Here is a 12,150-nt window from a genome sequence, read left to right on the forward strand (position 1 = left end):
TATTTGTGATAAGAAAAAACGAACTCTAGATATTGCTAATTTGTGTCAACTCTTCTGAGTAAATACAGTAAATCATATCGGGACAGAAGAATATGGCTAGACCAGGAATCGAAACTTGGACCCATTAACAATGATTGGGACATCATGTGCATCACCAGTCTACCAACTGATCTACAATGTTCCTAGCCCAGTAGCCACGCAAATTTATTTATCATTCATTCATTGTGGGAAAAAAGTCGCAGAAAGTGCCATGTAAAGAAAAAAATTAAATTAGGGTCGGGTTCGTTCTACAAAATATTGGCAGTGAAACGTGTTTGAGAAAGTGAAAGTAGAACTGGAAGGTAAACAATTTTTTCAAACCATAGCATTTTATGTTTTTACTAAGTAAAAGTTTTTCATTTTTTTAAATTGAGGGAAAAGGTGTGAAAGGACAATTTTAGCAATCGAATATTCTTTTATGTTTTCAAATTTCGGGGATATAAAGTGATATCGATTTCACTTATCATGAAAAATAGTTTCACAGATGTTATCGCATTTCCGTTTCTATTTTTGGCTTAAATAAAGTGTGTGCACTGTTTTGATAGCTTAAAGCCAATCGGAAAAATCAATTAATTGCTTCAGTAGCTTATAAACACATCTCTTTCCATTTCATTAGTGAACCTTACTGCACGGTTTGTCATATATCGCTATGTTGATCTTTTCTATTCATTTCTATTTATGCCAGTGTCTATTGTATGTTTCAACATTTTACTGAATTTTTTTTTTTTTTTTTTTATAATTGCCTATTTGTATTTGATACGAATTTATTTTGTTTTTATTTGTTTTTTCCAATTGACTTTGAAATCCACACAAAATCAATCTATATATCGTATTGAGTATGCATGGATTGGTATTTAAACAATAGAATGGTTTTTTTTTAGCTTTTAAAATTTTTTTTGATCTGCTACATTTACTGTTCTTTTATACAGAATGATGCTGCTTGCTGTAGTCCTGTTGGCATTGTTCCGCTCATTAAATTCCAATGTGATTGATCCCAAGGGTTATGTGGTATATTGTCCATGTATGGGTGAGTTGTGTTCAAATTTTCATTGAATGTACAATTGTACATGTATTCATTTATAGGGCTGAAAAGATTCACTGAAATATCAATACTTTTTAATATAATTGCTCCATTCAATTTTCACCTCACTATTTCTCAATTTTCAGTTTCCGATGCATTTTTAATGAAGGTAATCAAAGATGTATAAACATCTTTTTGATACACATAAGAAAATCTATGTTTATACTTTTTTGTGCTAATGTAGGAAGATTTGGAAATCAGGCAGACCACTTTCTTGGATCCCTGGCATTTGCTAAAGATATTGACAGAACACTCATTCTCCCACCTTGGGTTGAATATAACTTCCCCAAACCAACATCAGTAAGCAATGTTTATTTTTTAACAAAATTCCAAACCTTACATTATAATTTCCAGAAGTTTATTGTAAATAGTAATGCATGTACTTTTGCTTAAATAATCTTTGAACATAAAATCTTGTATGTTTTTCAGTAGATTTAATTGTTTGTATTTTAGGACCAAATACCCTTTGACACTTACTTCCGAGTTGATACTGTGCAAAAATATCACAGAGCAATCACCATGGAAAAATTTATGAAAGATTTAGCACCAAAAATCTGGCCAAAAGGGAATAGAACAGGTAAAGCTGTCAATATTTTAACTCATTAATTGATGAATGATTTAATAAGCTGTAAAAAAAAAAAATGTTGAGACTGACTATTAAAAGGTTTCTTGGTACATTTTACTTTCACTCTTTGATTCACAATCTATAATTAGAATTATCACATACAATTTCATCAAAATTTGAAGGGCCACCACAATATCACCAAATTCTGAAGTGCAACTTTAAAAGGAGAATAATTTAACTTGACAGTTTTATAAAGTTATAAATCTTTTTTTCCAGTGACTGTTAATTCTCATGTCAGATGAAGCTGTTCATTATTTTTCAGTGTTCTGTTACGGTCCATCTTACACCGGTGAGCCTGGCTGTGATGCCAAACATGGAAATCCCTTTGGACCTTTCTGGGACACATTTAAAATAGATTTTGATGCCTCTGAATTTTATGAACCTCTATCTTTTGATACATCTAACCACTTTGAAGTAAAACGTTGGCATGAAAGGTATACACTTGTGTGGATGTTTTATGTATGTTCATTACTTCATTTGCTGTGAAATGTCCAAAATCAAAGTACATATAGATAAAAGCTTTTCTAGTCCTTCTTTTCAATGACTTTAAAAAATTGCCTTTTGATGTACATGTATAATTTATGAATGTCATAGTTAATCTACAGTCACTGTGATAAAAACTGAAGTCCAGCCTTTTCTCCAAATCTTGTACATTGCAGATTATATCCTAGATGTTTGCATCTTTTTCAGATATCCTCCAGAACGGTTTCCAGTGTTAGCATTTAAAGGGGCACCTGCCCATTTTCCTGTGGAGCAAAGAAATCTCAGACTACAGCAGTATGTCGTCTGGTCAGACAACATAGAAAAGAAAGCTAAAGATCTCATTTCCAGCAAATTCAACAATGATAAATTCATCGGAATTCACCTGAGACTTGGCTCAGACTTTGTAAGGAAGATTTCATAATATGAAATAGATTGACTTTTTTAAACGACACTGTGATTATGTATTGGTTTAATTTTAATTTTAGTCCAATGCCTGTAAACACATAGACTCTGGATCGGCACTGTTCGCCTCCCCTCAGTGTATTGGTTATAGAGGGGAGAAGGGAAAACTGACGGCAGAAATGTGTTACCCCTCAGATGACACGATCATCAAGCAAGTGAAGAGTGCCGTGAAAGGGAAAGGAATCAGCAATGTGTTTATTGCCACAGATAGCAGAGATCTCATCTCCAAAATGAAAAAAGCCATGCCAAAGGTATCAAATGATCAAGATTTATCTCATAATTTTTTTGTCTTATATTAAAAATTTCCATTGAGGATGATTTGTTCCTTGCTTTGTAAAAATGAAATTGTGTTCTGGAAGAATTTTTTCAGTTAAGATTAAATTTTTATTGATACTGACAAAAGTTGAACTTGAGGACCAAAAGTGTCGACTTCAAATGTTGTGACAATTTAATTCCACTTCTATCAACATTTAACTTTCAGAAACCTGCATTTATTCAATATTTTAGGTAATCAATTGTGAATATGTGATTTACAGGTTAACTTTGCCAAGCAAGATGGGAAGAGTCCACATATAGATTTGGCTGTGTTAGGAAAATCTGATCATTTCATTGGCTGTTGTGTATCAACATTCTCTGCATTTGTCAAGCGAGAGAGGGATGTTGCAGGGAAGTCAAGTGAATTCTGGGCATTTAAGCTGCCTAAACGTGATGAATTATAACGTCAAAGTTTATAGCATTTATTATAGAATTTTATTATATTGCTTTGTGTTGGGTCTTTGCCATATTTATTATATTATACCTGGTGCCATTTACACATTTTTCCCCCAAAAATATTTTCTGATTTTTAGGAAAAGGACCAATATTTAATCCAATCTTTACATTGCAAGTATAGAATGATATATATGTAATTGAAATTTATCACCTTGGGATTATTTTTCATATCAAGGGTTTTTCTTTTATCCACAATATAATATTACATGTACAGTGGACCTTCAGATATCCGGACGCCAGATATCCAGATGCTTCAGTATCCGGACGATTTGTCATTGGAACGGATTTTTTAAATGTTATTTTGTCTTGTTCAACTGGTGATTCAGGTATCCGGACGCTTCACATATCCGGACAAATTAACTGGGAACCAAAGCGTCCGGATAAATGAGGCTCCACTGTAGATTATTTACACAAATATTATCAGAAACTTTTATCACATTTCATATACCTGTAAATGTATTAGATTATTTTTATGGGTTGTAAAAAATCAACATGTGAATCAATTGGGCCATACTCTGACCTATCAGAGTTCTAAATTTATTTCAAATTTTTTCACTCTGTTATGTTTACTTTGATAGCAATTTGATGCAGATTATTTTTAATATTCACAGACTTCTTCCAACATGCAATGCTTATTTTGGAGTTCACTTGCAAATTTAATAGTATATTTTGCATAAACATGCATTACAACTTGTGAGTTGAAAGTTATTTGTGCCATTAATTTTTTTTTTTTAATTGACCAGTAATGAATTTGCTCCTTATTAATGTAATATGTAACAATATTCAGGTGTATTTTTGAAACAGCAATTTTGTCATACACTTGCAGTAAAACATACCATACTTATAATGATCATCCTTATAATATGCATAAATGCATACAGAAAAGTGAATTTTATTCCCTGTGATTTTATATATTGTGACCATAATGAACATATCAAATTAAGCTTATAACGAACAAAGCAAAATTTGCTATAGGCGTGTTTTACTGTTTATAAAAAAATTGGAACAACAGATAGCACAGGGATTTAGAACATTCCATTTTGATATTTTTGTTGTGAATTTAGATACATTTTTATTAGCTGTTTTTCAATGTTTATTGTTCACAAATGTTGGTGCTGATATAACAGTCTTTTTTATATGTACAAACTACAGCACATTTCTAGTCAAGCCACAACCAATAATTGAACAAAGGGTTTTTATAGGGAAGAACTGATTAACTTTATTATTTAATAACCATAATATGGGGATTGATTTGGCATGGATAAAAAATGACAAATATACTGTTCCTTAAAAAAAAATGTCCATTTTGTCTCCCCTTACAAATCAAACTTATTTTGTCAAAATACAGGTTTGTAATTTTCTCCCCCTTCAAAATAACTTGATTATTTTTTCAACAATGCAAATACAGTACTTGTTTATTTCAAATTAATTCACTGATCCATTGAAAAATGTCCAAGGTATTAGATGTGGATGTTGATTTTTGATTTTGCAAATTCTTCATGTTCTATTTGTTAGTGAGGTGTCAAAATTAAACTGCACTTCATGATCATTGATCAATGTGCTATGCTTTTGCATCACTGCAAATTGTACTTAAAATCTCCTTCTTATTATAACAAAAAAGGAAGAAAAAAAAAAGGATCGAAAGACCGATTTTAATGCAGGGCTTTTTTAAATAACTTTTTCACACTTGAAAACAATTTTGCCCCATTTTTAAATTCGCCCAGTCAGTTTAGTTTTAGAAATTATATTGTATTCTTTGAATTTGCCCCTTTTAAATTTGCCCAATCGAGGTTAGGGCAAAAGGGTGAAAATGAAACTGGGCGAATATTTCCCGTATACAGTTTTGATAATACGGTTATGTGGTAATAAGAGGATTTATTAATGAATTCAAATCTCCACAATTGATACTGCTGTAAAATATACCGTATAGTGGGTTATTTTAGCGGGGTGTTAATTTTGGCTTATTTTGGCGTTTTGATGGTAGCCCGCTAAAATTTTAATCGCTAAAATAGTAAGTTCTCTTCAAAGTGTTCATCTGCAAAGAGATGAAACCCTGTGTCTGCTAAAATAAATTACGCCAAAATTATTAGCATACCTTTGAGCAGGCAAAACGCCAAAATTTACACCCGCCAAAATAACCCACTATACGGTAGAATGTTTTACCTTACAGGTGAATATACAATTGAGCATGATTTTTTCTTGTATATTTACATAAATGCTTATCATCTGTTAGTTTTTCACACAAAATGTTTAAAAACATAGGTCTATATCAAGTTACTGTTGATTTTATTAACTCTATTGCACAAAGACCAAAGTTGTTTTTGCTAGGGATGTGCGATTTTATCGGTATACCGGTATATCACGATTTTTTGTTGCGTGATACGTATTGATAATACCGGTATTTAGGTACATAATAAGTCCAGAAATTATTCATTTACTTGTCAAATCTTTCAAATTACAATTATAAAAACTAAAAAATGTTGTAAAATATAAAATATTTTACCATCCAAACATGATTAATTTTAGGTACATAAAAAGTTCAAAAGAGTGAAATTTTGTTTTTCTAGCATATTTTTACAAATAATGACAATTCATTAAAAATCATTGTCAACAAAATGTTGTAAAAAATATCTATGATATTATCGTGATATTTTATTAACTGATATATGCGATACAAAAGACCAAAGTTGTTTTGCCTTGGTATTGTGTCTGTCATCTACATATCTGTCTGTCTGTATATTTTTTTCACACTACAGGGTAGGGTGCAATTTCAGTTAAATGCTCATTAAGATCATACATATAAGTGCTTTTGACATGCCTGTATTATGAAAATTTTTTAGGGTACACTCATCCCAGTGTAACTTTAAGCCCTTCCTAGACCAAACTTGCATGAATGATGCATCAGTGGGTTAACACTTGATCTCATACATACTTCAGATGCTGCATTTGACTTAAATTTTTAGGATGAGTGACCAAGTTAGAGTAACTACAAGCACTTTCAGACCAAAACTGCATAAATGTGGTCATCTTTTGAAATGCATATAAAAATATTAGTTTATTGTGGGATACTTACATGTAACATCTGAATTCCTGTTATTTCTAACAAAATGTTCCTTTCTCTACAATTTTTGTACATTTTCTAATTTTTCTATAAAATGTGGTACAACTTTAGAAGGTATCAAAATACAGAGTCCAGATTGATGCATCTTTTACCTACATTTTATAGGTACAAATCAGTAGAGCTGCAGTCTTTGCAGAGACTTCTTGATTCCTGTATAAATAAGACAAGTCCACTAACAAATGACCAAAAAAAGATTTTTTTTTAACAGAATTGCTATATGTTTCATGTTTGTTACTTGTTACAATACTGCTTTTTTAAAACTTCATATACTGGTATTTTTTACCTTGTGACTTAAAAATTCTCTAGATTGATATTTATACTCTCTTAAAATATATTATTCCTCAAACTTATTGTTTTGTGTTTTGTTGTTCTTTGGACCATCATTAATATTATGCCCCCCTTCAAAGAAGGGAGGGCATATTGCTTTGCTGCTATCTGTCAGTCAGCCTGTCTGTCCACTTAGTTTCCATTCATTTTCTTCACACCTGTTGCACATATGGAAATGAAATTTGATATACAGATTTATCAGATGAATATTAAGGTCAAATTGTGTTTTGGGTACATTCGCACCATTTTTGACAGAGTTATTGCCCCTTCGACTTAGGAAAAATTCCAGTTTTTTGCAGTTTCCGTTCATTTTCTTCGCAGAGGTTGCACATACTGAAATGAAATTTGGTGTACAGATTTATCAGATGAATATCTTGGCCAAGTTCTGTTTTGGCCACAATGGTGCCTTTTTTGACAGAGTTATGCCCCTTGGACTTGCAAAAATTACAATTTTGGGGAGGAGGGCATAAGTGTTTTACAAACATCTCTTGTTTATATTAGCTTATACACTATATATTATCTGTAACAAAAATTTCCCAATTTGCAAAAAAAAAAAAATTATTTGATATAGCTATATACCGGTACTTTTTTCCTGTAGCTATATATATATAGCTACATACTTTTTTGGGGGCCCTTGTAATTGAGGATTCAGGGTAAATAGTTTTTGTCCTGTTTGTCAGATTGTCCCTCCATTTGTTTAAAAAGAAACTTAGTTTAAAGGCTTTAATATTTCACAGGTTTATTCATTGTGACAAGACCTTCCTTTAGATACCAACATATTTTACATTTTGATTTTTGACCTTGAAATATGACCTTTTTAAAAAACTTTAATTTTTGCTATGACTATTGAACAATTTGTGCTCTGGCTTTGAATTTTACAAGTGCATTCCCTCTATTAGAGAAAAGGCCTTCCTTTTGGTACCATTAACTTGACCTTTGAGTTTGACCCATTTCAAAAAAATAGCCTTGGTCACACCTGTTGGTTAGTTCTTGGGTTTTCATATTTCCCTGTTGCATTCATGGACATATGCAGTCAAGTCCTTTCTTAGGGTTAGACCATTTTTTTTTTACTCTATAGACCTTCATCTTGGAGTTTGACAGCATTTGAGAAAAGTTTTACCTTTGGTGTCATAAATGTATCACAAACACATCTTCTTTCAATTGATGTTAAGAAACCAGAGACTACTCTTTTATAATAAAATCTTTATTATCATTTTTCAACACATATATATTTAAACAAAAATTTCAGAACTTATCATAACAGAAAACATGTAGCTCTTTAGACCCAACATTTTGTTCTCAATTGATCTTTTGCGAGAAATTCCTTAAAATTCCATTTCATTTAAAATTGAAGAAAAATGGAACATTTATAGACCAGTCTAGATGATGTTAAAATAATGACATTGTAACAAATTGAATTATGAACATTAAAACAAGAGGTACTGAGCACTGAGTTCCTCACTCCTACATGGTTACATGTTTAATGACAAAGTTTATATTTTTAGGTATGAAAACACCAAATATTTGTTCAGTTGAATTGTGTAACAAGAGGTGCATAATGCTACTATATCAAAAAATCTTTGAAAGTCGAATTAAAATTAAGTGGAAGAGTTTTAGATAAGAGATGGATACCTCAAATACAGGAAGAATGGTAGGGTCCAGGCGTAGTGTCTGGTGAAAATGTAAAATAAGAGGTGCACAATGACAATATGAAATAAAGACTATGAAACTCAAAAATTTTATTCACTAATAGGAAGAGTTGTGGATAAGGTATGGGTACCCCAAAGTGACAGAGGGACCAAAGGACTTGCAGACAGACAGTCTCATCTAACACTATAGTGGGGGGCATAAAGAATTGCATTAACAAGGACTCCATGAGCCATTTAATGCTCATATGACCTTCTCTTCTTTATCCAATGTCATATACATGTATAAACTGAAACCTCTTTTGTTGAATAGGAAATGGGGGGAGGGATTCAAATGAATCTTCATGAAGTTTTTATCACTATAATGTCTTATTGGAAACGTACGTGGATGTGGCCCCTTCTTTGAAAAATAAAAATTAATCCTGAGGCCTTTTACACAAGGATACTGTTTGGCAAGTTTGGTTGCAACTGGCTCAATGATTCTGGAGGATAAAATCGGTACATGTATGTGAAAAGTTATATGTGACAAACAAACAATATACAAATACATGAACACTGTGCAAACTCTGATCAGAGACACTCAGAACGTCTGACCATTGGTAGCTGAAATAAATAACTGTAGAGATCTCAACAAATGTATCACAAGACAGGAAAGACAGGAAAAGGCATTAAAAATATCACTTCATACAAAATTACACAGATTTGTCAATAATTGGGGAGAAAATGACGGCCGTTTTTATCAAAACCTGCTCTATCTCTAAGCAAGGAATGTACATGTATTTCAATAAATAATGTCAATTTCACAAACATCCACAAATCCTATGAATAGTCAGTGCAATTGTTTACAGGACTTTGGCAGACACTAGCAACCTTTATCTATGTGGTGTTGACAATGCTTCAACAATCCAGGGATCACACTTTGAGCCTTCCCGAAACTCATCTTTTGTCAGCTTACCATCATTATTCTGTTAAAAAAAAAATCATAGAAATAATAAGGATTAACACTTGTTGATTATAGTTTCATATTATTTCAGAAATCACAGTTTTAAATGCTCTCTAAAATTACTACGACAAATCAATATTTGACTTTGAAAGAGTTATTCCCCTTGTCACAATAGATCAGTCAAAGACTTGAGTTCCACATACTGTGTCCATCTGGGTGAATATCTTTTCCACTCTCTTTTCTGGGGTATCCTCATCCTTGGGCAGATCTAGGAGGTTCCCTACCATGCTATAAATAGCATCCACAATACTGACCATTTCTTCTTTTGTGATAAAGCCATCATTATCCAGATCATATAGACTGAAAGCCCCTAAAATTAAGAAATTAGAATAGATACAATTACACACCTTTAGTCTTCTAAATGATACATTTTACAATATGAAATTAATAATGTATTCTAGATTCTGTGCTTAGCAGCAGTCAAATGGAATTTACATATACTTACAATCTAGTTTCTCATCCAGTGAACCTCTTGATGTTATGGACAAAGCACAAATAAATTCTTTAAAAGATATATACCCATCCTGAAATACATACAGACATACATACATTTAAGTACATGTATTTTAAATGAGATAAAGAAAATTATAAAAGTTCTTTGGCATTTCATTGCAAACATATGCTTATCACAGGAAAGAGTCTGCAGACTCTGATTTCAATAATGCCAAAGATAAAAATTTTAATTATTTTAAAGACCTCAGGCATGCCTGGGTTGAACCTGAAATTTGATCCTGGTTACTAAACCCCAAATATCATTATATTATCATGTCTTGTATCTTGTGTTATATCAGATCCCTAACAGAAGTACAATCTATTCATTCATTTCAGTCCTTGACATATATATGGGATCTGAAACACAATCCCCAAAATCTTTTCTTGAAATTAATATACTCTGTCTGGTAGTGTAATAAACACTGCTCTGAAGAATTATTCCTTGTGACATCAATCTACTGACATTAAGGCCTGAGATTCTAATTAAATTTTACTCAACAAAAATTAAATCTAATTTTACTCTTAAGTGAGATTCCATATCCCAACTGTTATGAAGATTCTTTCATAAATCAAGAATAACTGACTGGTGATATTAGTATGTTTGTACAAGATTTTGATAAGAAATAATACCCAATAAAGGATCTCTAATGAGAAATTTATTGAAAAGGTATATTGTAATTAAGCTTGGAGGGTGTTAGTTTTCCCTTCATGTCACATACAGTCCAACCTCATTATCATGAACTCAAAGATATTAAGGATAAAGTACTTTTAAAGAGAGCATATTTAATTAAGACTTGCAAATTCTTCCACATATCCATGGTATTTGAGATACCAGTTAGTGTTTGAGATATCAAAGTTCAGCTGTATTTTAGGAATAATTAATAAGCTTGTTAAATTCACCCATTTTGTGATCTTAGGAGCAACATCTTTACATACCTTGTTGGCATCAAAAACATTGAAGACAAAACTGGCAAATTTGGTAGGGTCACCATTTGGGAAGAACTGTTGATATATTGTATGGAACTCCTAAAATTCCCAAAAAGAAATACTTCAATTTTTATTATGGTATTTGAATCTAATCCTAAATAAGACTACCCGGTAAGCAGTTTGCTTTTTTAGATGTATCTTATTAGTGTTTTTTGCTTTTCATTAATAGACCTAGGGTAGTGTTCTTTTGTAGTTTGCACTTTAATATCTGAAAGACATATTTATCACATCTATCTTGGGCCTCAAATGGAAATAGTTTCTTCTCAGTAACCTTCACCTCATCATAAAGAGTTTGATGCTAAGTTTATAATCAGAACCTCTTGATATGAGAATTAATTCATTATCCTTGCAATGCAGTTGGAGGGGATATAGTAATGCCCTTGTGTGTGGGGGTGGGTGAGTAAAGATGTCCTTGTGTGTGTAACAGAAGTAACAAAATTTGCATTAGAATATTACTGCCAAACTCTGTCTTGATAATATCGATGTTCTCTTTTGTGATGAGATGCTCCACTGTGCAGGGCCCTTTATAAATGTTTCTTCAATGAAAAAAGAGAATTTGTGTATATTCTCTGATGACCTTGCCAAATGACCTCCAATCACTGTGGTTACAAACCACCAGGTTATAATAACAAATTTTTAACATTTCTTGATCGATCTCTTTGTGTTCGTGAAATAAAATATTATAAATACTTCTTCACACTGTTGGGTCAAAATTCTTGTGGAGATCGAAGACGACTCAGATAATTGCTCAAAGTAATGAATCATGAAGTTAAATATCAAATGGGCTATCTAAACTTGAATTAATTTGTCCTACTGGAAGAAGACTTAAAGGTTAAAAATAGTCTTCATTCCTAAAACTTTGAATTACCTTTGATTTTAGCATTGTCAATGATATTTCTTTCAAGACTCTGATGAGCGATTAATAAAACAAGAAAAAAAAAATCAAATGAAAAATCTTTTACTTCTGTATTGATATTTCTTCCAGAAGGCAGTATAGAAAAGTAGATACTCAAAAACCTTATATAATTCAAAAGAAATTAAAACATCATCATGCCTTGTTCCTGGAAACTCATTTTCACACCTTATTACCCCCTTCCTTCTGATTTACAGAGC

General features: G+C 31.9%; 2 protein-coding genes across 5 annotated transcripts in view; one reads left to right on the plus strand and one right to left on the minus strand.

The window, feature by feature from the left end:
* Positions 1-230: 230 nt before the first annotated feature.
* LOC134246021 (GDP-fucose protein O-fucosyltransferase 1-like) lies at positions 231-5,090 on the plus strand. Its single transcript, XM_062728275.1, has 8 exons — positions 231-341; positions 969-1,066; positions 1,305-1,420; positions 1,574-1,697; positions 2,008-2,179; positions 2,436-2,631; positions 2,714-2,941; positions 3,227-5,090. Exons 2-8 carry the CDS (start codon positions 970-972, stop codon positions 3,407-3,409), a joined length of 1,116 nt encoding a protein of 371 aa, XP_062584259.1. The 5' UTR covers positions 231-341; position 969; the 3' UTR covers positions 3,410-5,090.
* Positions 5,091-8,111: 3,021 nt separating this feature from the next.
* The window catches only part of LOC134246022 (neuronal calcium sensor 1-like), a 45,355-nt gene continuing 41,316 nt past the window's right edge, over positions 8,112-12,150 (minus strand). For all 4 annotated transcript variants that reach the window (XM_062728278.1, XM_062728277.1, XM_062728280.1 and 1 more), the window contains 4 exons: positions 10,987-11,076; positions 10,004-10,082; positions 9,702-9,868; positions 8,112-9,520 (listed from right to left, as the gene is read on the minus strand). In XM_062728278.1, the coding sequence (XP_062584262.1) occupies positions 9,428-9,520; positions 9,702-9,868; positions 10,004-10,082; positions 10,987-11,076 (429 nt within the window). In that variant the 3' untranslated portion in view covers positions 8,112-9,427. The remainder of the gene's footprint in view (positions 9,521-9,701; positions 9,869-10,003; positions 10,083-10,986; positions 11,077-12,150) is intronic.

This window comes from Saccostrea cucullata, unplaced genomic scaffold (assembly GCF_032062105.1).
Source record: "Saccostrea cucullata isolate Sc308-1 unplaced genomic scaffold, CSIRO_AGI_Scuc_v1 ctg342, whole genome shotgun sequence".
In the NCBI taxonomy this organism is placed as follows: domain Eukaryota; kingdom Metazoa; phylum Mollusca; class Bivalvia; order Ostreida; family Ostreidae; genus Saccostrea; species Saccostrea cuccullata.